General features: G+C 44.8%; 2 protein-coding genes across 4 annotated transcripts; one reads left to right on the top strand and one right to left on the bottom strand.

Annotated features, from left to right (window-relative positions):
- Positions 1 to 12975: 12975 nt before the first annotated feature.
- Positions 12976 to 15424, top strand: LOC124675910. 2 transcript variants are annotated; one of them, XM_047211988.1, is made up of 6 exons: positions 12976 to 13266; positions 13376 to 13442; positions 13689 to 13737; positions 14535 to 14579; positions 14755 to 14852; positions 15277 to 15424. In XM_047211988.1, the coding sequence occupies exons 1-5, from the start codon at positions 13024 to 13026 to the stop codon at positions 14819 to 14821; spliced, it is 471 nt and encodes a 156-aa protein (XP_047067944.1). In that variant the 5' UTR covers positions 12976 to 13023; the 3' UTR covers positions 14822 to 14852; positions 15277 to 15424. The 2 variants fall into 2 exon arrangements, with proteins under 2 accessions (XP_047067944.1, XP_047067945.1); XM_047211989.1 differs by having other exon boundaries at positions 15257 to 15424.
- Positions 15425 to 16408: 984 nt separating this feature from the next.
- On the bottom strand, positions 16409 to 22018 carry LOC124672598 (FT-interacting protein 3-like). 2 transcript variants are annotated; one of them, XM_047208808.1, is made up of 3 exons: positions 21927 to 22018; positions 21752 to 21845; positions 16409 to 19668 (listed from the first exon to the last, which is right to left on the bottom strand). In XM_047208808.1, the coding sequence occupies exon 3, from the start codon at positions 19631 to 19633 to the stop codon at positions 16580 to 16582; it is 3054 nt and encodes a 1017-aa protein (XP_047064764.1). In that variant the 5' UTR covers positions 19634 to 19668; positions 21752 to 21845; positions 21927 to 22018; the 3' UTR covers positions 16409 to 16579. The 2 variants fall into 2 exon arrangements, with proteins under 2 accessions (XP_047064764.1, XP_047064763.1); XM_047208807.1 differs by having other exon boundaries at positions 21752 to 22016.
- Between the last annotated feature and the right edge of the window lie 5723 nt (positions 22019 to 27741).

Below are 27741 nucleotides of genomic sequence, written 5' to 3'. Positions count from 1 at the left end.
TCTCCGCACATCCTTCTTCCTCCATCTCTTTTATCCACGAAGATCACAGGTGATCCCCATGGTGAAACACTCTCTTGAATGAATCCCTTTTGTTCCAAATCATCCAATTGCTCTTTAAGCTCTTTCAATTCCTTAGGCCCCATCTTATATGGTGCTTTAGCAATCGGAGTCTGTTCTCGGAATTAGGTCGATAGTGAATTCTATCTCCCTATCCGGTGGCATACTGGTAATTCCGCAGGAAACACATCCCTGAATTCATTTACTACAGGTATGTCTTCTAATTTCACCTCCTTCATGCTATTCAGCTGTAGCTCCACTTCAATCTGTGTATGTTTGTCGCCTTGGTAGATCATTCTACTTCCATCGGGACTTTTCAAAGACACCGTCTTGTTTACACAGTCGATCAATGCTCCATTAGCTTCTAACCAGTTCATACCAAGAATGACATCAATGTCCTTCATCGGTAAAATGAACAGGTCCGCGTCAAACGCGCACTTATTGATCATAATGACTTGTTTTTGTTTGGCATGGGTTACTAATATCGTTCCCCCGTGAAAGTATGGTTATGGGTGTATCTAACTTAGTGCAACTAATCCCATGTTTGGTGATGAATTGTTGAGAAATGAATGATGTAGTTGCACCAGTATCAAAAAGTACTTTGCCAGGATGAGTTAGTATCCGGAGCGTACCTATCACCGCCCGGTCGAGTTGACCACCTCCTCCAGACCGGTACAGGCTCAGCTTGCCGAAGGGCTTCTTATTCTTCCAGCTCCCTCCGGTGTTTCCTCGACTTCCTCCTCCTCCAGATTGACCTCCTCCACTATTTTTCTTGGGGCAGTCCTTCAAAGATATGCCCCTCCTGGCGACAACCAAAGCATATTATCTTTGGTTTCTTACAATCTTTCGAGGTATGACCTCGGAATCCACAAATGCGACAGACAATCTGATTTGCAGTCTGAAACGCTTGGTTCCTCCTACTACCGTAGTAGTTGCTGTTGTTGTTGCTGTTGTTGTTGTTGTATCTTGGCTTGAAACTCAAGCTGGTATTGGGCTTGTTGCTAACAAACCTTTTAGGCTCAAACTTGGCCTTCTTCCTCTTCTCTTCTTGCAGTTGTTTGAAATCATCTTCAAGAGTGATGGCTGCATCCACCAGCTCTTGGAATTCCGTTGCTCTCATCATCCGCAGCTGTACCTTGAACTCGGGGACTTAACCCCCTCAGAAATCTTTTCTTCTTCTTGTCCTCGGTATTAACTTCCTCAACCGCATACCTGGACAGCTTGGAAAACTCCCTGACATAGGTCAGGATTGCCTTGTCCTTCTGCTCGAGACTCTCGAACTCTCTACGCTTCAGTTCCACGATACTTTCAGGAACATTGGATTCCCTGAACTTCCTTGCGAACTCCTCCCAGGTAAATACCTTTCCTGCCGGATACACGGCTACAATGTTGTCCCACCATGATGCGGCAGGTCCACACAACAGATGGGTAGCATATCGGACCTTCTCTTGGTCATTGCATCCAACAGTGTTGAGCTTGCGCTCAGCATCCATCAGCCAATCTTCCGCGTCCATCGGCTCGGGCGCGTATGCGAAAGATATCGGCTTGGTGTTTTGGAAGTCCGCTAACGAGACTCCCTGGTTCTCCGGTCTCTCCACCCTATTCTCGCCGCATTAGGTCCCGAAGGAATTTGTTCTCGCAGCTCCAGTGTTACACGCTGCCTCTCTTCCGCCGCTTGCATGTACTGGATAAAGTTTTGCTGCGTCATGGGTGGTGGTGGTGGTGGAAACTGATCTCTGGCTGCACCCTCAGCCTCTTCCTTTTCCTTTGCTTCGCGCTCCATGCGCTGCGCTTCAGTCTCGTTTCCTAACGTTCCCGACATATCCCCCTAGTTCTGCAACACAAGATGATACTCATAATTACTCCATGCGCAAGTTTTCTGAGCTCAACATTGTGCACAGAACTAGTCACGCAATGGAAATCAAGAAGCAAATCCAAATCATACAAAACATATACCATATATTTACATACATAAGTGGTCTTATTACATAACTCAAGTCGATGTGAGTATGCAACTCACTTATTAAAGTACATGTACAAATTTATACAAATGTTACAAACTATAATACACGTGGTACTTGTGTATTATAGCCACGCCTCCCTTGGTGGTCTTCTAATCAGTCTTCACTCCCGGTACATTCCAGGCTTCCATCCAGTCGAACGTGTCGTCCTCCCGATAGACCCCGGAACATAAGGTCTCCCCGTTGGCTTGTAATCCGAGTCGGATGATGATCCTAAGGAGAAATCGGTGTTCATGAACCGATCGTTGAGTGCATCATAATCCACCCATCGGGTGTACTCTCCTGTAGTCCCACCATAAGGGTTACCAAAACCCATACCCGACTCAACCTCGTGTCGGATATCCTCCATCCACTCCTTCATTACTAGGATAGCTCTGGTTCCGGGTTGTGGCATCATCGTTCATCTCTCCATCATAGTACTCGCAGTACTATGGGTTCCAGCATCACTACCCCAACGCCAACCCCTAGAATTCTCGATCGGAGTCTCGGAACGCTGGTTGTTTCCGGATTCCGCTCCGCCTTCGTATCCCCCATAGGAACTATTCGGTAGTTCCCGTGTGTAGCAGGTGTAGGTTCACGTGCAAGTGGATCAAAACCGATGTAGTCACCAGCCTGAGTAAACCGGTGTGTGTACCACATTTTCCATAGGTTCTTTGCCCCTACTCTCCTCCTTGGGTTCGATGAACTCCTCAAGCATCGTATCAATAGCTCCTATCGATGATTATTCAACCGAAAGAGTAATGATATGAAGTTACGGCTGTTATCCATATATTTGGCTGCTTCAGACGGGTTTACTTTTGGCATATTTGAAATGGTTCAAGCATGGGATCATTATCTTCCTCCGTATGAGGAATGTGGGTGAATTCGGAACCCATAAGTGCTTTCGTCTTATGCTCCCGAATGTCCGTTATGGCTCTCATAACAGCTATATGGTAGGCTGTGTTGGTTGTCCTCGCTTCTCCAGACGGGCATGACTACGCTCATTCCCAAAGATTCGGGAAGTCGCAATCCTACTCGCACTTGGCCAACACCGGACCATCATAAAACATGTACTTCTTTACCGGAATCCGGGGATCACACCCAAATTCCAATAGCATGGCTCGTAAGATATCAGCAAGTCCTCCCCGGTACTCGTTCAATGTGGAATCCATAACTTTCACGTTTCTTCCCGGTCGTGCACTTGCCATGTTGGCTGTAGAAATAGAAAGATTATAAGATTAGTAATAATGCATCATAATAGAGATAATAAAGAATTATCGCACTAAAAGATATGATTGTTGTATTCTCAATTGAATATACACCATATTTTTAGAGAATTCTTTACTAATCCTATTTGACTCCTAACGTTTTAGTCCCATTTACTAGGTTCCAACCTAAGGTCAAAGCTTTTGCTCTGATACCAACCGTGGTGACCCCGCATACCACCGCATGTTGTAGTATGCCGCCGTTGATATAACATTCGCGAAGTACCATTCCGCAAATATTACATCCCTCGCAGTAGTACAACAGAACATAGCAGTGGTCCATAACTCATTCACATATTATTACAATCATCATACACAAGTCGTCTCGGAGCTCCTCTTGGGTCCTAAGAGGATAACTCCCGGGTTCGAGGCGAACCCAACTTAACTTACAATACCATTGTCTCATTAAACTAAACATTTATTTAATCGAGCAGCTACATGGTAAGGGTTTGTGCTGCTCGGTTACTACTACTCTTCAGATATCTCTAGGCTTGTTCTCCTCCGAAGCCTCCCCGGATCCGTAGACGATGATGTAGTCTACGCCTTCAACACCTCCCGAGAGGTCAGGTTCTTCATAGCCGATGATCTCGGCTCCTTCATTGTTGTCGCAGTCCTCCTCCGGACGATTCGGACAATCTAAGCATGGGGTTTAAGAGTGGTATGAGTACGAGCGTACTCAACAAGTTCATTATAGATAAGAGGTGTTTAATGCACTAGCTACGATATTAGACCGTAAAGTCTAATACCAATGCAAGTTTTGATAAACATTTCTTCAAGAGATTGCTTTTATTTCAAAGAGCTATGTCCGTCAGCCTTCACCGGTTTACTAGAACTTCATGGAGCTCCTTTCCGGCCGCGTTCGCAGCTCCTCAATCCCGGAACAGGGAGTGACAGGTCACAGCTTCTTTACACTCGCAGAGGTGTGTTGCTTTACCCATAAGAGATCTTAACCTTGGTGCCAACCGGGCAGCTTTCCCGTCCACACTTCCTTCGGTGTGAGGCCCGGTATAAGGTCTAGCCAATCATGTTCCTCCGCTACCTCGAACACCCACCCTTTGTTGCATACCCCGACCCCGGGTCCTCGTCGGTCCCATTATTCCCGTAATTTCAGGGTGGACCCCGACCACGACAACAGCTTGGGACTCGTTAACCAAACTCCTTCGCCGGTAGCCGCAACCCATCATAGACCACATTACCGTGGGGAATTAGAAGGGGATCCCCACCCTCAAGTTGTTCCGCAAGCAGAACCGCTACGGTAAGCAACAGCCTATACCGTGGGGAATTAGAAGGGGCTCCCCACCCTCAAGTTACTCCGCAAGACACAACCGCTACGGTAAGCGCATCCGTTGATGAACGAGAGGTGGAAACACTTTTGACTACTCCGTCCCACTCCGGATCTTATGGTTAACACGGTATTACGGCACAAGAATCATCGGCGACATTTGTTGTTAACCCTAGATGGATAATAACCCTTGCAATGGAACCTCCACCATATCAACACAATCCATGGTTCCATTGCCCACCACATAGTCATATTCATAGTTATGAAAGTAGTGGTTTTGGTTTTTATGCAATAGTGATAACCATAGTACTTTGCAAGTAATTTGATAAAGATACTCAAATGACATGAGCAAGTGATGAACTTGCCTCGAACACCGCAAAGTTCTGCAGCTTGGAAGGTATGGACTCGACCCTTGTCCTCTTGTTCTGAAAAATAGCATCATTGTCCGATAAGGGCAATGGTTAAAGAAGCAATAATGCATGATTCCAGTTTTAGGGTTTGTTTCCCCCTTTCCGATGTCGTTGCTATTTTATGAGAGGTTAATACTAAGAATGATTTGGGAATCCTTGATTTAGAGTAAATCCAACCTTGAAATGTTGTCAAGGTGTTTTTTTAAAGTCCAAATGCATTAATAGACTTATTTTTGTTATTGAATATATATGTGATTTAAATGATTATTTAAATCCTCAAATTAAGACCCATTCTTAATTGTCTTCAAAAATTCTCTTTGATATTTTATTTAGGTAGAGAATTTTATGCTGATACATTTTCATATTTTTATTTATTTTTTTGGAGTTATAATTAATTTCTATGAAATTTCCAAGTTTCTGGTTTATTTGGTATTTGTGAAATACCAAATTTGCCCCTGGGCCCACCTGTCAGGGTGGCCCAGCGGGTTAGGTCGCACCCGAGCCACCCCTTGGGCTCGGTCGGCCCATTCGTCCACTCCTCTCTCCTCACGCGGAAACCCTAACCCCTCGCGTCTCTCTGGCGATTCTGTGTCGCCGCCTCCTTCGCCGGATTTTCCCGGCCAACTCCGGCCATCCCCGGCGATGAGATGCGGCGGAGCTGGTCCGCCTCACGACGGCGCACCACATCCTCCGGCTCGATCTACTCTTCGTCGCCTCCCCGTTCGCCCCCGTCACGAGCGCCCGCTCGGTTGCGCGGTGATGCGTCGCCCACCGGCGACCCTGGCGCCGTGACGCCGCCGTGGACGTTGATGTGACGATGGAGCGTACGCGCTCGGCGACGCCAGTGCCGGGCGCGGCTTGGCGCTGCCGTGGGTGGCCCGTGCCGCCGTGCCGCCATGGCACGCCGGTGCTCGCTCCGTGTACACGCCTCCGTTCCCCCTCCTCTTCTTTCTCTCGTGCTCGCTACCGTCTCCTAGCCGGGTTACCGGCCTTCCTCTACTCACGAGGTGTGGCCGTGCCGTGCCGTTGCCGTGCTTACTCCGCCCGTGCGTATGCCGCTATTCACTATGCCGTTGCCATGCGTATGCCGCCGCCGTGCAATGCTATGAATCCCGGCTGCTGTGCTATACTATTGTGCTCTGTAGTTGGCTGTTGCAACTCATGGTCTCTTGCTCATGAGCATGCTGTTCTTGCTCCATTGCTCACTGTGCTTCCTAGCTAATTCTGTTCATTATAATCTTTGGCTGTAGTCCTCTTGTGATTGCTCATGAGCCTCCAAAGTGATGCTCATGGCCTACCGGGTGTGCTTAATCTAGTCCTAGGCTTAGTTGTGGTGGTTAATTATTGCATACTTGCAATTGCCGTTGTCTCTCGGTGAGATCCTATCTCGTGCTTCAATTCATTTATCCGTGATGCAATTGTTTAATTAATTGGTTCATACTTGATGCCGTAATGCCTTAGCATGCTCGGCATGCTCTAGCCAACACCCGATGATCATATGATCATCGGTTGCTTGTAATATACTGCTGTGTTGTGTCTGCACCACATGCTACTCAACCTGTGATGTGTGTGTGTCACACAGGTTTGCTCTGGTGTGTGCTGGTGCTGGTTTAAACCTCACCTGTTGCTTGCAATGATCCATTGGATCATCAGCAAGGCTCGATGCTTTGATTATTTGTATTGTTCACTTATTTGTATTTCTGGATTTACTAAAATGAATAAGTGATGTGAACTGCTTGCAGTGGTGATCATCCAATTAATTATGACAGGGCTAGATGGATGCCAACACTTTGTTGTGTACCCTAGCCCTCAACTGAATCCAAATGGATAATGATGTGTGGGTTCTGGTGCTGGCTGTAGGTTGAGGTAGTCCTAGCAGCACTGTGATGCTGTCAAGGATAGCTCCCTTCTCCTGTGGCTTTCTGTGATGGATAGATGCTTTCTGGCTGATCATGTTTGACTGCCAGAAGCCCTTTGATGTTGACAAAACTAGTAGAAACTGGTGTTTCTACCATTCCGATGGTGTAGCTAGGTCTGTTAGGTGCTTGGTGACTTTGAATGGCTATAAGGATTGAATCCATGATGGATTTCTCTCGGTTGTGTCATCGTGTTGACACAACCAGGTGTTCCCATGGTTGTTTTCCTTCTAGCCTTTGCTTTATTTACTAGCACCAAATGGTTTTGCAACCAAATGATGATATATCCAGGTTTTCCCACCCTTTTGTGTGCTTGTGCTCATGCTCGTGTAATATATGAACAAAACCCCCTGGTTTGTTCATGATGATGTGTATACCTCACTCCAGCTCCTAGAATGAGTTGTTGGTGTAGAGGTTTTGCTTCGTGTGGATCTTGTGGTGGATTTACTTGCCCTGCTCCTCCCGGTGATCTTGTGAGGCTTGATTTGGTTCAGTGGTGATCTTTGGACAGGCTGAACAGCTCTCGGCCGTTCTTCCCGTTCTTGGTGTTCTTACCCTTTGGAGATTCTCGCCGATGGATTGGCTAGGGTTCACCGTTGAAGGGGTTTATATATGGCTGTCCTCTAACCTCACCGGTCGACAGCTCCCGCTTGCCACCCTTGTGACTCACCGTGTGTGTGTGCAAGCATGCACAAGCGAGTGCTCGGTGTTGAGCATGCACACCCGATGTGTGTGCTGCTTGTGTGTCCGTGTGAACCGGATCCTCGTGAACTTGGCTCTGGAGAGGATCAGCTCGGCTGATTGACCATATCCCCTACATTTCATTTTTTCAGTAACCTGCCAAGTGGCTTTGCCACTTGGCTTAATAATTTGCTTGTTGTGTATGTGTGCAGGTATCAAGTGCTGATCAGGATGAACTCAAGATCATCAAGATCAAAGAATTCATGAAGATCACAATGTAGTTTAGGGCATTTAGAGATCTTGTAATTTGCCTTTTCCTTTTCCTATTTATTCAATTCTTGTAATATGTTGTAATTTCATATTTCAAATCTGAATATTGTAAAGACAATGTATTATGTGTGTGTTGATCAATAAAGCTCAAGGTTTCTCTAATGAGCTTTATTATTTATTAATTGTATTGTTTATTATTGATTATTTACCTAATGATTTTCCTTAATTGTATTATTTAGGATAATTATTTAATGTTTGAATTTGAAATTCAAATTCAACCTTGTTTTGAATTCAATCATGTCATAACATTTAGAATTCAATCATGTGAACTCTCCCTCTCTTCTCGAAAACCCTAAACTAGTGAAGTGAGAAGCAAGTTTGTCGCACTCTCGAAACCCTAACCCCGTAAGGTGTCGAGAGAGAAACTTGTCCCCCTTCGATGCAGTTTTTGTTTAAAAGCGCGAAATTTCCCCAGAATTTACTATGCAATGCACATCCCTTTCTAAAATCTACCCCTTGATCGTCTCTAAACCTGGGACATTACAAACTGCCTGGCGGCTGGCGGCTTAGCTGCCGCCGGGTGCCCATTCCTCTCGTCCCTGCGCGAGCCTAATCGGACCGCGGAGATCCGGCGAAGGAGGCGGTACCTGCCGCCGGACCTTCGCGCCAATCCGGCGTACGCCATCGACTCTGAAAGTTGGCGTACATATCTGTCGACCGAGACGGATAGCAGGAGGAGGGCGGGCTTCATGGGCGACATGGATTTTCCCTTCGACCGTCCACCGCCGACTCGTCCACGAAGACAGCAGGCGCCGACGCATCGTCAGCAAGCGTCGACGCGCGCGCAGTACAACGACGACGACAACGACGACTACGACGACTACGACGACGACGACGACTACATCGAGACGCTCGCGTACCATAACGAGGAGGTCAAGGACGACAACGATGACTACGTCGTGGCCGTCTTCCACGAATGGCAGCAGGCCATGGCGGAGGGCCGCAACTTCGACTTCCCCGAGAACATGACGGACGACGAGATGGCGAAGCTCGGCGTCCTCGTCTCCGAGGACGACGCACCAGTGCAGCCGCCGCTGCCCCGCTACGCCACCGGCGTCATACCGCTGGGCCTGTCGGAAGATGAAGCGCTTCGACTGGCGCTACAGGACTCGGCCGCGGCACAACCGCCGCCGTACAACCCCTGGGCTCCTCCGCCACAGCCGCATCCCTGGGCGCCTCCACCGCCTCCACCGCCGCATCCCTGGGCGCCTCCACCGCCTCCACCGCCGCCACAACCGCATCCCTGGGCGCCTCCGCCACCGCCACAGCCGCATCCCTGGGCGCCTCCACTGCCGCTACAGCCGCATCCCTGGGCGCCTCCACCGCCGCTACAGCCGCATCCCTGGGCGCCTCCACCGCCGCCACAGCCACAGCCCTGGGCGCCTCCACCTCCTGCACCGCCGGCGCGCCCGGCGTACGCTCCCCCGGATGGCAACTGGCCGTGGGCTATACCGGAGCTCATCGTGCTCGACAGCGACGAGGAGCAGCAGTAGGCGCACGCGTTTAGGGTTTTTTTCATGTGTTAAACTATGTAAATTATGTTTCATGTTAAAAAAAATGTTTCGGCCAAAAAATGCGTCGTGCCGCTGGAGCCACCCCGACGTAAACCGACGCACGGTCGATCTCGACCATTTTGACCGATGCAAACGGACGCGTGCGGACATTTTCAGACGCTAAAATGCGTCGCGGGCTGGAGATGCCCTTACGTCCACATAGACTCTACCTCACGTCCTTGCGACTTGCGAGATGGGACACTGCAATCTCCGCCGAGCAGCAACGAGTTAAGCGAGCGGAGGGCTCGAGCTTCAGCGCCGACCACCGGAGAGCGAGATTCGGCGACGACCACCGGACCGCCGGAGAAACGAGAATACCGCTGGCACCCTCTGTACCTCGCGCCCTTCAACTGCTCCAGGGAGGCCGCCGTCTGATACTCAGTCGGCTCGGGCCAAGACCCAACCGATCGCCCCCCTCAATGAAATACCACAGGTCCAGTACTGTGTATGTGTACGTATATGCGCTAATGGCCGTAGATTTTTTTTTTGAGCATAAACACAAGCTTTATTACCGAGTAATGTTCAAAGGAATACAACAAACTTTAGGAGGGTTCTGGAGCCAAATATGGCGGCCAAAAGGTAGAGAAAAAACAGATTTGCTAAATTATGAGCCTCCATGTTGTGTTCCCATCGCTCGTGAGTGAAACTGGCAGAACCAAATAGTTGCTGCCTAATTTTTATTTCTTTCAGTAAAGCACCATATCTGGGGACACTGCCATCATGCAGATTGTTTATCACTTCTAAGCAATCTGCCGCCGTAGATAAGCAACTAATCAGTACTCCCTCCGGTCGGATTTAATCGACGCGGAGGGAGACTTGCTCACGCATGTGATTAGTGGGTTGCTGCGTCAATTAATTCTGTCCAGAGGTAGTACTAGTTAAGCCCAAAGTTACGAAACTATGCACGCAAAGAAGCCCAACAAGCAACCGGAACAGCCCATCTACCTGAGTATCTATGTATACCATCGATCCTGGATGGACGCCCGGTCGTTGCCTCGTGATCTAGTCTCATCTAGTCTCTCGCCACTTGATCAGATCTATCTATCTCGCTAACTGTCTACCAGGTCGCCTGCCGGCGGCGGCAAGTGCATCGACCTTGGATTTGATTAGCAGCTTGTCCAGGCAGCCGAGGACGGGCAAACGCGGTGGCTGCCGCTGATCATCGTCGCTCGCTTGCCGTGCCCAACAGGTCACTAGTCGAGGTACGTCCGTACGGTATTGGTAATCTGATCTCATTCCCATTTTCTTCAGTTTTGCTATTCGTTAGTTCAAGAACAAGTAGAAAGGACATGATTTCTTACAAAAAATTGAGCCGGTACTAATATGGCCTAGTGCTGAAAATTTCGATCGAATCGTTGGTGAATGGTGATACTATATACTAGGGCTATAATTGAAGTTTTAAAAAAGTAGGCGAAAGTATATCAGTTTACTTAAAAAAATTAATGTTTGAGAACATTTTATTCATACAATGTATTGTTATTGGCCTATTGCCAAACATGCGTCAATAGCATTTTTTATGGTCATGTGCCAATAACTTGATATGCTATTTTGGTTTATACTTGATGTCTTCACATACTATACTACATATGTAATCATCATTGCTCGCCCCCCCTATGTCCAAATCCTGGCTCCGCCCCTGTCGACACGGCCAGGAAGAGAGCATCGCCGGATACTGCGTCCCGCCCTCCTCCTTGCAGGACAACGGCCTGTGTGGCCCTCTTCCGGCTCCGCACGTCCACCTGACGCATGCACACCATGTATTCGATGGAATCACCAGCCCGGGACGATGTCTGGTACACCTCAGTTCAGCGTGGGTACGCATCCGGCTGTGCATAACCGAACTGAAACCAAAATCGAACCGGAAAAAACCGAACCGAAATTAATTTTCAGTTTTTATGGTTTTATGGTTAGGTTTCAGTTAGTAAAACATCAAACCGAAAGAACTTTAGCCCAGTTAGTAGCCTACTTTCAAATGAACTGACGAATCATGAGGATAGTTTGATCGTTCCATCCAGGAAGGCACGAAACTGATTCATGAATTGGTCGTTCACATGCGTCTGTTCGTCTCCTGATTGGCGACGGCGGCTGCAACAACCTTGGTCCGGCCACACGTTCACGCCAGCTGTTCGAATTTCTTTCTTTTTTGTTTTGCTCTCTTGCGAAATCTTTAGTACAATTATACAAAAATACAGAAAATAAAATATATGGCCAGAAAAGTTACTTTTCAATCTAAAATTCGCGTCAACTTTGGTTAGTTTGGTTATTACCGAAACCGAACCGAAATTTAATGGTTATTACCGAAACCGAATCGTATTTTTATACGTAACCGTATTAACCGAAGTATTGAAACCGTATTTACCGTATAACCGAATAAACCGACCGAATTAACCATATTAACTGAACGCGCAGCCGGAGGTACGCATGCTCGGCCCACTCTGTCGCGTTCGTGGTGCGGATGTTCGAGCGCGGTGACACGCAGGCTGCGATGTTCGGAAGCGTGGACGGGAAGTGCATGGTCACCTACATTGCGATGATCACCGCACACATGAGGAGTCGTCTTGATGATTTGCTCGTGCTTTTTGCAGGGAGTGCATGAAAAGGTCTGATGCCGACGTATCTGATGCTGATAAGGTGCTCTATCTATGATGCTCACAACATAACAGATACAAAATGCGAATCCCTGATCTATGCATGCATGCCCGCTTGATGCCACGCTTTTTTTTAAAACTAGGCTTGTTTCTATTCAACAAAATGCATAGGTACCACTACAAGAAATCTCATGTCCTTTTTAGCTGTACGAAAGTATTCTTCATATTGTGATGAACTAATGTGGTTCGCCTGATTATCGTGGTGACCTTGGTGTTCCATTTCCATTTACCTTCCAGAACAAAATGTAATACCACTTATAGCTCATTATTTCGCGTAATCAAACTTTTAACTGTCTTACCGCGACATCTGTCACAATGAATCTCAAACCGACCAACAATATAATTGACTGTATTTACACTTCATGCCTTACAAAATTACATCATAGTTGAAAATTTTCCTAGAATTTGTTTGTATATAAGATTCAAATATCGTGCACGTATGTACCACTCATATACATATAATATGAAATTTCATCATTTTCCCATAAATTTGAAGTTATATCCAAACTAATCTCACCAATTTGAATAAGTCACGTAGCAACGCACGTGCCCTTTACTAGTTTTGTATAAAATTGAAAGTTAGATTCATACTAAAAAAACACTTTCAAATAATATAAATTATCCATTCAATAATCCTCATTTTTTGTCAAACCTAAATCCTAAAAATCTCTGCATCTTATAAAAGGGAAGTAGAGATACGAGTATTCAAAATAATGATGTCATCAGAAAAACAATTACTAGTACTGTAATATTTTTAAAACAGAGGAGGGTAAAATAGCTCAATAGTCGTGAGATGAAGAGAGAACGGGATCCGGTTGGAAAAAGCCGCCGATCTATCGTCTATCTTCCCACTGTTCCGGTCCCACGCGCAGGACGACTAGATGGAAGCAGACGCCACCACCTCCCCCAATCCGCCGGCGCCGGCGCCGGAGGAAGCCTTACCAGAGGATCCCTCGCCGTTGAGTTCCTCCTCCTCCTCTTCTGCGCCCGCCCCCGTTGCTACGGCGGCGCCTCCCGAGGCGAGGAAGGTGGCGGCGGCGATGGAAGCAGTGGAGCGAGACGCCGTCGCCATCGCCGAGAGCTACGCCTCCCTATTCGCCTCCCTCCGCATCGCACTCTCCAACGTACGCGTACTGCTCTCAACCGCGACTTTCGAAACTTTCCTTCCTTCTATTGCTGTAATTGTTGCTGTTCACCGAGCGCCTAATCCCGCTGCCTTGACGCACGATAAAGGTTACCTCGACGTCGGCGGAGAACATGGAGTGCCTGGGCGAAGTCGTCGGCCGTCTCCAGGAATCAGGTGACGGTGTTTCCAAATCTGCTAAGCTCTCTGCAGTATGTGTATGTGTCGTCTGCATCTGAGATTATCTGAAACTGACAAATGTTTGCGTTCACCCTTTTTTGGTATAATTATGCAATTTGGACCGTACCATTTACTCAGTTTGTTATGTAAACCTGAAACGTGTCGGTTCCTCGTTGTAGAGTATAACGTATTATATTAGGTGACCATATTGCGAGTTTATCTTTTATTACTCTACTTTTGCAGCACTCGAAGCGTCTTCCAAAGGAAATAAGTACATCCATTCGTGCCTAAGGTGATGGATCACTCTAAACTAGTTTTCTGTGTTCTCCTCTACGCCGGTGCTATGTGCGGTAGTGCAGCGTGAATGTTTATAGCCTGCACTGTACTGCTTTCATAAATCATAACTAACTTTAGAGATATTCCTTTCCTTCTTACAAGTTTGGGATAAATCATAGTAACTACCAATAAAGGATCAAATCCAGTTTACTTTGGGGGATTCCTTCTAGGAACTGCAATTGTTGCAATTTGTGAGGGAAGAAAAGACTTCGTAGCTATCCAAACTTTGTAGGCAACAGATGTACTGACGCGCACTTTTGGCTCTCAGGTGCGCGCGCACCCTATATTGAAAACACGTCAGAAATTTACAAAAAAAATGTGTCATAAATTAAATTGGTAGGAAATGTATACAGATATGCGTACGTCAAATCCGGAACTAAAATATTAAGTTACATAGCCTACACAAAAATGACAAGATGTACTGTTCACAATATAGCAGTATACACGTACTATTCACAATATAGCGAAAATCTATCTTCTCTTTTTTGTGTAGGTCAGAAAAATTCGAATTTTTTCTTGAAAATTTACACGAGTAAGTAGCCTGGTGACATGTATGTGCGTGAATTATTTCAAATTTTTTTGACACATTTAAATATGGATTTTTGAATGTTTTTTTATATCAGGGTATGGTGCACCCGAGTGCACCACCGTAATTTCGACAGATGTACTTCTTTCTTAAAACCGTGTACTGCTTTTGCATAGCTCTTGCAGCTGTTTGCTAGTGACATGATATATAATATGTCTGTGTTGCAGGCTAAATGAGGAAATGCGAGGCTTGGAAAGCCTAAGTATTCAGCTGTATCCTTTTGTCAGTTGCTGATAACATGTAATACTGCCCTTGTATTGTCCAACCGGTGAAATTTCATTTTAATTACTTATTAAAAAAATACCATTTTAATTTTATTTAATTAGTTAGGTTCTTAGCATTTTTCATTGCTCCTTTTGGAGTTGCGTAACCTTAATTGTTGGAAAGCAAGATTATGCGGAAGAACATTGATTCACTAGACCTGGCTGTTGATCGCCTGCTCCACCTCCCCTAGTCTGTCGATATTGCCGGGTACCTTATACAAGGTAACTACCAGTTACATGCTTTTTTGGGCTCACTTTATTTTGGTTTTTTTTTTTTGTCTAACATGTACAGATGTGTTGGAAGTGCTTCACTGCATTTTCCGATACAAATAATCAGTAAAGACCGAAATGACAACTACCACTACTCTACTACTAGTTTGTTTTCTTCATGATTTTGTGCAATTTATAATTTGGAATGTATGGAGGCTCTACACACATTCGCTAACTACATCCCTTGTTCATACTATTAACTTCTTTGGAAAGTAAAAGTATGGGATGTAGTTAGCGAATGGCTTTTATCTACGCCTCATTGACTTCACATATGCCTTTTCTTAGGGCAGAATGTGCCTTGAATATTTAAGTTTAATATCATTAAGAAAATTACTATGGTGTGCATGCATTTACAGGTGCAAATTCGGTGCTGCAGGAAGCCAGGAACTTCCGGTGAAATTTATTCACCAAGTAGCTGCCACTCTTTTCGGAGGCAACCAATTACTGTCACTCTAAAGGAGAAGGCCCCTTCCATGGCAAGCAAAGGAGAAGGTCTCCCCTTCCACAGCATGTTGAACCCCCCCCCCCCCCCCAACTCTTTATACGTGTGTTTGGCAACAATGTTGTGCATTTGTTAAGAAATAACAACTTGCAACTGTCCTATCCTTTGCCTTCTTTTGATGTCTCAATATTTGTAGAGTGGGTCATTCGAGCTTATGGTAGCACAAGTTTGTCACTCTCTGTAAGAGGAAATAAGTGAAATAAAGATTTTTCATTTGTACTGTTAGCTTATCTTTGTTTACTCGCTTTTTCATTTGTTTTGATGTACTTGTGATTGTATTAGGTTACATATGATGTTCAGTTCTGATTTTTTTTGCTTTGTCAATAATTTTAACCATTCTCATATTGTTAAGTGGAATATGATTTTATTAGCTTATATGGTAATATCAGTGATTGAAGAACAAGATCTGGTAGGAAGTGTAGCTGGCGAAAGTTTTTTTCCCAGCACCTGCACATAGTGCAATCTATGCTAGTTGTGTCCAAAGTTAAAGTTTTACCATTTCAGGTGTTCTACTGCATGCTTATATCTTCATACTATGTTCAAACTTCAAAATTCATGTCCTTGCATGATAGTGTAAGCTGGACTTACAATTGTATATGGTATAAGGTCCCCATCGGCCCCAGGTGGTTGTTGATTTGCTTGTTCCAAACTATTTTAAATGATTTGACACATTTAAAAAAACATTCTTGTTTTTGTACCGAACAGATCTTGAATGTGTGTTCGTGAAAGTTAATAATGAGAACTAGTGGTCATATCTTTTCAGATTTTTGAGAATATCCTTGATTGTGCAGTAAAGTTGTTGAGTTGAAAATACCAGATATTATGTTGGTGCTTCTACATATAGTCCAGTTGTCGAGCCTTGATTTTATGATTATGGTGTAATGCTCTTATACCTAGCATGTTGAGTACGCTTTAAGGATGAAAAACTTCACTTGGCTGTAGAAACTCTTGTTGATACAAATATCTTATAGACAACTTCTACTATACAGCTTAAAGTCTGGACATCTTAACTTTTAACCACAAAATTATCGACTCGACTTATTTTGTTCTCTCATGGTACAACAATTACATATTATGATATTGTACACAATTCTATTGTACAACAATATACTGGCAACAGAAAAAAGATACAAAAAGAGTACATTACACGACATTGGTAGTTAATCTCCAAGGACCTTTACAGCAAAGAGTCCGTCTTTGCAGGTAGCCTCCTAAAGAAGTTTACTGGCGCTGCAGGCACCTTGTGGCGAAACCGTGGGTGCCTCATCCAGAAGAACCCAAGACAGAGTGCAATCACTTGGAATGGTGTAACATACAGTACAATTGCAGTGAAAAGGCACAATAATAGGAACATTGCTGTTGCTCTTGGGTCCCTCCAGCTCAGCAATGACTGCAATCTCTCACCCTGTGTTGCGATGTCCCCAACGACTGTCTGTATCCTCCCGGCGACGTGTCGTAGCCTGTCATATCTCATCCTAATCAGGTCTGGGCTCTTTGAGGTTGGGAATGTGTCAAATTCCTCATCAAGCTCATCGGGATGGGCAACATCAGCATAGGATATCCTGGTGTTCATATGTGGTGGTACTCGTGGCCGGAACCGGTAATTCCACAACCCAATCAAGAACATGTAGAGAAAGATGGTCGGAAGGATAAGGTCTGGATAGAAGACGAGCATGATGAAGAGCACATGAACCAAGACTGTGGTGACTGGGTTTTTCCACTGGCAAACATCACCAAACCATTTCCCTGCAGCAATGAATCCAGAGAAGACTTGCATAAGACGGAAGAAGTTTGCTTTGCTTCGTCGCATGCTCCACAGGTGAGAACGAGCATCTGACATGAACTCAACAACTTCCCTGCGAACTGGTGGTTCCATTCGCCCCAGGCGCTGTGCAACAAGCTGCACAGCCTGGTGGCGTAGCATTTCTTGCTGGACTATTGACAGTGGCTGGGCATAGTGCATTTTGGGCAAGAGAGGCCGTGAGTATGTAAGGAACACATTGAGGAGGGATGTGACAGAGAACCTGATAGCAAGGTGGAGCTCACCCATCTTTTTAACTCCTGATGGGTGGAGGACAAGCAGGGGATATGTGTGTGTGTACACCCGCCTAGTCTCAAGAGTTGAGATCCGGATTCGCACTTTCCCAATGGGCTTATCCATATGGCTGGGGGAGCTGTTGCTGTGACTCTGGCTGTGATTGTTGTTATTTTCTCCTCCTATGTGGCAGTTGTCGAACAGACCAATGGTGAGTACTGTTCCATGGTCAAAGACATCCCATGTATACTGTTCATTAAATCGAGGGTTCAAGTTGTCAACTATTGTGCGCGTCCGCACCCATTTGTGGCCATACTTGGCAACACAATATGGATCGCATGACCCCCTTTCTTGCCTGGTCTTCGTTGGGTTGAGGCCATTTGCACTCAGAATGCCAACTTCGAGCACCCCAATTGGTGGTTTCCACAGCTGCTTCATTGTTGGCCGTAGATCACTACAATACTGGGTTGACTCATCAAGCACATGATAACCACCTTCAAGGCAAACACGAAGGTGTACCTTTGCATAGAATTTGTCTTCCTTTAGCTGGTTCACATCAATTAGCCCCGGCCTTCTGAGATCAAACCACACTGGACGTACCAGTGCTCTGTGATCAGCCCTCCTTTGAAGCCTTGCAAGAGGTATGATAGTTTCACCAATCACCTCGTCTTTGTTCTGTGCAACACGATCTTCTATTTGTATAATCAAGTCATCCTCAAAAGGCTCTGCTGCCACAAACATCAACTCTTCATTCCACATGAAGTTTTTTGTTGGTGAGCGAACTTGCCTTGTCTTCAGCAATTGGTGACCCAGCCTCACCTTTACAAACACATCAGGTATGTGGTGGTGCTCCATTGTGAATATATCCTGTGCCTCAATTACATTGACCCTGACGTACCACATTCTTGGCGTAGGGTAAACCTTCCCACGGATATAGTTGTGAAGATGGGAATCAATTGGAGTTGATCCTGCATGGATGGCACTCGGGAAGCATTCATCTGCCTGGGTTCCGTACCAGACTGCAAGCATCAACTCCCCTCTGTCCCTCATCCCATCTTTGCCCATAAGACGGTACCACTCTGGTGCCAATGGGCTGTCAGGAGGGACCCTTACAGGCACCTCATTCAGGTCAAGCATCACTCGTCCGACATAGTCATCCCGAAGGATGTCCTTATCCTTGACAACTACTTCGAGTGTCGTTGACTGCATTACTTCCTTAGGGAAAGCAAACACCTCATCCCACTCAGGCCTCTGGTTCTTCTCAAAGAACTTTGTTTTCATTTTGTAGTTTCCAAGGTGCACCTCAACATAAGGATCAAGACTCCCAGTGAGGTCCATGTGGGGCAGGTCACGGGCCTTGACCACACGCACAAAGAGGATGTGCATCTTCTCGACAAGATCATATGCCCCAGCCTTCTCACCAGGCATCACCCGGCCATGAATAATACGCCCACCACCAAGCGTTGGGCTTGTCTCCCTCAGCTGAAAGTCTACAGGCTGCTGTGGACCCGCAGAATACATCATCCTTGCTACCTGAGGGGCTTCAGTTCTATTCCCTGCGCCAGAGAAGCTTCTTTGTTGCTGCTCTCCATGGGAACCTTGACCTTGAGCGTAGTATTGCTGTCCGGCAATTGGTGATGGTCGCTGTTGTTCCCGTGGCAAGTGTTGGAACTGTCTTACTTCATTTGTCCTGGTGTCTTGGAAAGGATTTGAAATAATATTGGCAGCTGCCTGCTCTTGAGCGGTGGTGGGTGTGCTTGCAAAATTGTAATCCTGACCTTGAGCAGACACCCTTACTGATGGATCATTTGTAAGGAAAACTCTGAGGCCGAGCTCACCTCGTGCACGCGACAATATCGTGCGCTTCTCCAGGGGGTAATGCAGGGGCGCAGCATCTGATTGGCTGACAAAGGATGTACCAGAGATGCGGACCTTGCCTAGGCAAGTCTTGTTATTGCTGACACGGTTTGCATGGTACACATAGGCCTCAAGCTCTTTCTCTTGGAGGCGAGATGGATCTGATATATTGAAGAAAAACTGCTCATTCCAAACAGGGTTGATGTCCCCGTCTTTGATCGCTGTGCGGAACTTCTGGTCATCAAATTCAACCTCTACAAAGGCATTGGCTGTGCCCTGCTCTTTAGGGAGGAGGTCATGGGCACTGACAACCTCTACACCAAGCATCAGATTGTTCATGATGGCGCGCTGCCACCGAATAGATCCTCCTTATTCTGAAATAACAATAAGCATATGTATTTAGAAATCTGTCATTGCAAAACTTCAGCAGCTTGTAACTAGCAGTTTTACATGTGTTCTAGATTGGAGCAAGAGACTGGGAAATGTACATGCAGCATGGAAGAAAGTTGTGCCAACTGGAAGTTGGTTGGGAAAATATTCTTGTGTATGCCCACAAGTTTTACTTTGGCCCACTCCGAAGGAATCAAGTTTCGTCCACCGGTTTGTCCGAAACGAATATAGGTACTAAAAGTTCCAATGAATTTCCCGAGGAATCAAATATTGGTAGCAGTGATCTGTGGCTTGTTTGAAGGTATCAGGACTAAAAGCTAGAGGAAATATTCTTAGAGATGCGCACAGGTTCTTTTGGTACCAGTAGCAGTGATCCGTGGCTTGTTTGAAGATACCAGGACTAAAAGCTAGAGGAAACATTCTTAGAGATGCGCAGATCTTTTGGTCACAAGGAATCAAATATTGGTTGTAGGAATCGACGGATTGTTTGGAGCATATGAGGCACAAAAAGTTGGCTAGAAAGTGTTGACAACAACCGAAAGTATAAAGAAAGAAAAGTGCCTCTTCGGCAGATCAGTGTATTCCCATGTGGCTTTGGATACAGAAATTTTAACATTGTAAAGGTGAATTGTGACTGGTGTCTAGTACTTGAGCTTCAAGTCTCTGGAGGATTATCAGTTCATGACTTGGGCAATCATTCAGCCATCAAGTGTTCCATTCAATGCAACACTGGCGATGACATGTGTTGGTGTGCACACACTCAGCTTAGACCTAATCACATATTTTAAAATCTGATATAGATAAGTGAATGCCTAAGTATAATGTGCTGATACAAGGTAATGGCCATGAGCAGCATTTGGTAGACCAGACATGTGTGCAGGGATAGCGAGAGGCCACCGGCCACTTCCTTTCTGATTGAGACCTCCACTCCAACCACACAAGATTGCAAATGAGCAGGAACAAGAAATGGGTCTACCGGGTCCGTATACATCGAGCGGGTTCCCCTGCCCGTTACTGTATAAATTGTCTGATAGGCTTGTATAATACCACTGGTCTGACCGTAAATCACTACTATGCACGTTACCAACTAGCTAGTTACTGATATTTAAAATTTATAAAACATCATATCAGATAATAAACATAAGGTCAGTATGAAAATGTTGTATATTTTACTAGCACATCTTGTTTGCCCGGAAGACGCAAGCCTAATAAGGATTGGTGATGACAAGGCACAAATGAAGCAGCACAAGTCGCACGTCAGAAAAGTAGCATCTGAATTGTTCAATCTAACACTTATGCGATGCGATGCGGTGCATCATCATGGACCAAAAGGTGGGCAGGTGGTGATGGGGCTATCGGCTACGGGATATGGTGGTGGTGTCGCCATTGAGTTTAGGGGAGTTCTCCATGATGTTGAGGTCCATCAACAGATACCAGAATCAGGCAATAAATACTACCAAATCCATTGGTATCATCGGAGAATTCGGCAACTTCATTAAACGCATAATTGATTGCTAAACCGTAGAAGATGCATGGACGTGTGTACCAGACAAGGGAGCAGATCTGTATTGGGAAAAGAAAACTCTGAGCTTTTACAAGAGCCTAATAATGGAAGCTTTTCAAGAACTTGGTCTCTTTTTCACATTTAGCCTGAGAATTTCTTTTCCTTTGGAGAGCGTGTGATAATGTGAATTTCACAAGAATATTAACTAGGGAGGAAGTTTCTTCTACAGAACAAACACACATAAGGCAGACATCATCTATGGTGATAAATTTGCAGCTCAGATGGTTTGAGGAGGACCCAGCTATTCATCCCTAAACAACCAACGAAGAAAAAGGGAGTCTGAAGTCTTGGATCCAGATACTATGGCCAAAATTCATCGGCAGAGTCAAACTTGAGCAATATACAACAACGAAAGGCGAGAAAGAAAGAGGGAAGAAGAGCATATAGTAAACTTGAATTATCATTCATCGCCATAGCCATGGCGAAAACTGAACATGGAGGAACCCATGAAATTCAGGTAGAGAAAAGCTCTGCAAATTAGAGACAGAGAGGCAGGTAGTAACCTTGATGTTCCTCAGCCAGGCAGCAGCTTCTGTTCTTGACCTCGATCTGAAGTACAAGAGAGGAACGGCCGGACTATCGTGCCTCCTTGGCTGCCTACATACAGAGAGAGAGAGAGAGAGAGAGAGAGAGAGAGAGAGAGAGAGAGAGAGAGGTAGAAGGGGAGGGGGTAGTAACCTTAATCTATGGCTGTGGAGCGATAAACACATGCAGCTGTGGTTCTTGTGGCCTGCTGTGCTTGGTGGCGTGGTTGTTGCGCGCGGTTGCCGTGTTGGCTTAGCGGATGTTTTAATCGGAAATAGAGGAGAACGGAGCGTGTGAACTGTCAACAGAGACTGATAGCAAAAGGCCAAAGAGATTGTTTAATACAGGAAAAACGTATGTGGGCCGGGTCCCTCGTAAGATTATTCAATTGCACGTTCAATAAAAATGTGGCAAATATAACCACGTTTCATTCCAGGATGCTTAAACCGCTAAAAATAAACTTGAAGGGCATTACCATGCATATATAAGCTTATTTCACACCACGTACTCTGCTGATTTTTGATAAAATCAACAATACTAGTACAGTATATTAATTTCATTTCAAGTTTATGATACTACCATTTTTCTTTGTCGTCGCAGCATCGATTTGTGGAACTATACATAAATTCAACATACGCTGTTCGAGTTTTGATGTAAACACAGTTTTTTTTTCTTTCAAATATCTCACAGCAAAGACAAAATTGGTACAGATCACTCTTGCTAATCAGATTCCAGAGCAACATGCAGTATACTTGCTACACGTAAAACCGGGGACCGACCCTTAAACTAAGAGGCAGAGTTAAACTGAATAATACTATACGTTGGGTTGGTTTTGCCTGATTGGTTGGCGCCATCGCCCTCACCTTCGCACACGTTACCCTTCGATGTGCCCATCTTTGTTTGTATCCTTGGTGCTTCATTTGCTTGCTTTCTTAGGTCGTTGCTCTCTAGTCTTTGCTCGAGTCTTTTTTGCGATAATTGTGGTGCTACTCCTTTTCCCTAGTGCTTCGTAGCTATCACTGCACTAGCCAAGCCATGTCGGTCTTAGAGGTAGTGATAGTCTTTCTTGCTGGATGCGGATTAATCAGCTTTCATTTTATCTTCTTGAATCGACTAGTATTGTGTATTTGAGCCACTCGTTTGCCGTGGTGAATTTCTTTTTTATTCATGTCCCTCCTGCATTTTCGACACAACTCCCAACTCACAACTCTGGATGTAGGGGTGTAAACGGATAGGACCATTTCCGCACCGAAACCAACGCCGAATCCGTATTAAGGTATCCATATTCGATTTTAAAGAATTCAGCGGATAAGGATATCCGATTCCGAAGTGGTTCTCCGGATACGGTGTAGGATATGGTATAGAAAATAGCATGCGGATATAGATTATTCGAATTTAATTAGGATAATCCGAAGGTTTTTAAACCGGATAATCCGATTTTTGAGTCAAAACTCAAGGATAATCTTGAAAGTTTAGTGGTTACCAAATTCATTTAGCAAGCATGTTTAACTGTAAGTTTCTATCAATGCTTGAGTTTTCGTGCATTGTGTCTCTTTTTTTCTTAACTACACAAGACTAAAAGTTTAAATATCTTTTAAATATTTGCAAGAACTATAACTATCTACCGATGAGAGCATAAATCCGACTATTTTTGTTTCCGGTATGAGTCCGCTCTATTTTCGATTCGAATCCGTAGTCCGGTATATCCGCGTTTGAATCTGAAACCGATCAATATCCGCTCCGATCTGAATCCGAGAAAATATATGGTAAAGGATATAGTATGAGCAAAATCTGATCCGATCCGATCCATTTACACCCCTATCTGGATGTAATGATTTTTTGTTACTATAGTATAACTCTAGATATTTGGGCTCAAAAATAGTGTGCACGGCCATAAATGTATTTTTTAGCTAACTCCGGGACTACTACGAAATGTCATATCACATTTGGGTCGAAAAATCCTTGTCTACAATCGGATGAATGACCTGTGTTATAGTTATGTCAATGATGTGGGAGGCACTCCAGCAGCGAAGGACGGCCCATTTGCAATGAGGTTGCATCAAAGCAAGCTGGTGACCCCATGCACCTGTTACCGTAGAGTACCCACATCGACCAAGGAATATTGGAATCACTGTTTCCTAGTGGTCATATCGGCAACACCTATGATAAAGCCTATGATAAAGTCACATGATCTTTCCTTCAACAAACTTTGAGCATGAAAGGTTTCTCCGAGGAGTGGCGCCAATCAATTGATAACTTTGTTTTTGGAGAAAGTATTGCCATTAAGGTCAATGATGATGCTGCTAAATACTTTCAGACAAAAAAAGGTTTGAGACAAGGCGATTTTCTATCTCCAATGTTATTCAACATTGTGGTGGATATGCTTGCTATTTTAATTGAGCGCGCTAAGGTTGATGGCCAGATTGAAGGAGTAGTACCCCACTTAGTGGATGGGGGTATCTCTATCCTTAAGTATGCGGACGATACAAATCTCTTTATGGATCATGATCTCGACAAAGCTAGAAATCTGAAACTAATTCTATCGGCTTTTGAGCATCTGTCTGATCTTAAAATTAATTTCCATAAAAGTGAATTGTTTTGTTTTGGCGAGCCTCAAGACGAGGCTAACCAATATGCCAAACTTTTCGGATGTGGGTTAGGCATTTTCCGTGAAGCTATCAGGGCATTCCGGTTCATTATCGGAGGCTTACTCTTGATGAATGGTAATAGTCGAGGAAAGATTACATAAGCAACTTTCTAGTTGGAAAGTCAATTACTATCTCTAAGTGGAAGATTAGTCCATATTAATTCAGTACTCACTAATATGGTATTGTATATGATTTCTTTCTTCCAGTTACATAAATGAGTCCTGCGTAGATTGGATTATTTCCGATCAAGATTTTTTGGCAAGGAGATAGTGAGAAAAAGAAGTACCGGTTGACTAAATGGAGTGTTGTTTGCCGTCCAAAAGATCAAGGTGGACTTGGTGTTCATGATATCGAGGTTAAAGGTTGGTGATACGTCTCCGACGTATCGATAATTTCTTATGTTCCATGCCACGTTATTGATGATATCTACATGTTTTATACACATTATATGTCGTATTTATGCATTTTCCGGCACTAACCTATTAACGAGATGCCGAAGAGCCGCTTGTCGTTTTCTCGCTGTTTTTGGTTTCAGAAATCATACAAAGGAAATATTCTCGGAATTGGACGAAATCAACACCCAGGGTCCTATTTTTGCACGAAGCTTCCAGAAGACCGAGGGGGAAAGGAAGTGGGGCCACGAGGCGCCGACACACCAGGGCGGCGCGGCCCAAGCCCTGCCCGCGCCGGCCTGTTGTGTGGGGCCCTCGTGTGGCCCCCCGCGTTGCCCTTCCGCCTACTTAAAGCCTTCGTCGCGAAACCCCCAGTACCGAGAGCCACGATACGGAAAACCTTCCAGAGACGCCGCCGCCGCCAATCCCATCTCGGGGGATTCTGGAGATCACCTCCGGCACCCTGCCGGAGAGTGGAATCATCTCCCGGAGGACTCTTCACCGCCATGGTCGCCTCCGGAGTGATGAGTGAGTAGTTCACCCCTGGACTATGGGTCCATAGCAGTAGCTAGATGGTCGTCTTCTCCTCATGTGCTTCATTGTCGGATCTTGTGAGCTGCCTAACATGATCAAGATCATCTATCCGTAATTCTATATGTTGTGTTTGTCGGGATCCGATGGATAGAGAATACTATGTTATGTTGATTATCAATCTATTACCTATGTGTTGTTTATGATCTTGCATGCTCTCCGTTATTAGTAGAGGCTCGGCCAAGTTTTTACTCTTAACTCCAAGAGGGAGTATTTATGCTCGATAGTGGGTTCATGCCTCCATTAAATCTGGGACAAGTGACGTAAAGTTCTAAGGTTGTGGATGTGCTTGTTGCCACTAGGGATAAAACATTGATGCTATGTCCGAGGATGTAGTTATTGATTACATTACGCACCATACTTAATGCAATTGTCCGTTGTTTTGCAACTTAATACTGGAAGGGGTTCGGATGATAACCTGAAGGTGGACTTTTTAGGCATAGATGCATGCTGGATAGCGGTCTATGTACTTTGTCGTAATGCCCAATTAAATCTCACAATACTCATCATATCATGTATGTGCATTGTCATGCTCTCTTTATTTGTCAATTGCCCGACTGTAATTTGTTCACCCAACATGCTATTTATCTTATGGGAGAGACACCTCTAGTGAACTGTGGACCCCGGTCCATTCTTTACATCTGAAATACAAATCTCTGCTATTGTTCTTTACTTGTTCTTTGCAAACAATCATCATCCACACTATACATCTAATCCTTTGTTACGATAAGCCGGTGAGATTGACAACCTCACTGTTTCGTTGGGGCAAAGTACTTTGGTTGTGTTGTGCGGGTTCCACGTTGGCGCCGAAATCCCCGGTGTTGCGCCGCACTACATCCCGCCGCCATCAACCTTCAACGTGCTTCTTGGCTCCTACTGGTTCGATAAACCTTGGTTTCTTACTGAGGGAAAACTTGCCGCTGTACGCATCACACCTTCCTCTTGGGGTTCCCAACGGACGCGTGCTGTACGCGTATCAGTTGGCTAGGTTATTAACCGAGGACGATGTATGTCAAAACATTTTGTGGATAAAGTATGTTGGATCAAATGCGATTTCCCAGGTTACCTTGAAATCCGGGGATTCATTGGGGCAGGTCTTATGGCTACCAAAAAAATACTTCTTCCCATATTGTTCTTTCTCCAGAAGGTGATGGAAACATAACCTCCGTCTATGGCGTTCAGGCGGGATCTCATTGGACCTCGGCTGGCTTCTTGGAATGAGTTGCTATAACGCTTAAAGTCAGTTCAATTGCTACCGAGTTCAAACGAATTTCGCTGGGGTCTCACTAAGAATGGACTATTCCCGATAGGTTGTATAAGGCTTTAATTGAACCCATTCAGCCTATGCTTAATAATGAAAACATTTGAAAGATGAAGATACCATTAAAAACGAAGGTGTTTGCATGGTACCTTTGTCGTGGGTACATTCTTACTAAAGATAACCTTGCAAAACATAATTGGCATGGATGTACCAGATGTGTTTTATGTCATGAAGAAGAGACAATAAAACATATTTTCTTCTGGTGCCATTTGCTAGATATATATGGTCAACCATTCAGATAGGTTCTACCTTATACCCTCCAAGAAGCATTGCAAATATTTTGGTAATTGGCTGAATGGGGTGGATTCTAGGTTTAAAGTTGTTATCAGGGTGGGAGCGATTGCCATAATTTGGTCTCTTTGGCTGTGTAGAAATGAAAAGATTTTTAATAATAAATATTCTTCTCTTATGCACGTCATCTACCGGTGTACGGTTTTGCTCCGTTTATGGTCACCACTCCAGCGTATGGAGGACTGCAACCTCTTTACGGATGTGTCTACACGATTAGAGGAAACGACTAAGGAGTTTATTACCCAATATGGGTGGCTACATAGTCGTAGAATTATGCCTCCTGTGGCTGTTTCAGATGACTAGCTATGTTCTTTTTATTCCGCATTTTGTAGTGAATTCGTGTGAGTTTGACGTTTTGGGTGGCTGTGTGCATCCAAGTTATGAAGAGGCTGGGTGTATTGCTTGAAACTTTTGAGTAATAAATCGCTCTTTATCGAAAAAATAAATATCGACAACACCTTTTTGGTTTTAGTTGTTTGCAATGAGCATCATGTGTTCGATCCAATACAATGCACGCATTTTACAACGATATCAACAACAATATTTCATTTACAATATAGATAACACCATACATACCACATCAGTGTCATATTTACATATCCAATTTCCATGCATGTTGACACCCCAGAGTGCATAATGTCATGTTCAAATCCCAAAATGCATAGTGAAACAACTCTAAAATTTTAAGTTGCAACGAAGGAAAAAATAGTCAATTTATTGTTTAC

Source organism: Lolium rigidum, chromosome 7 (assembly GCF_022539505.1).
Source record: "Lolium rigidum isolate FL_2022 chromosome 7, APGP_CSIRO_Lrig_0.1, whole genome shotgun sequence".
Classification (NCBI taxonomy): Eukaryota; Viridiplantae; Streptophyta; class Magnoliopsida; order Poales; family Poaceae; genus Lolium; species Lolium rigidum.
This window is presented reverse-complemented; position numbering and strand designations above follow the sequence as displayed.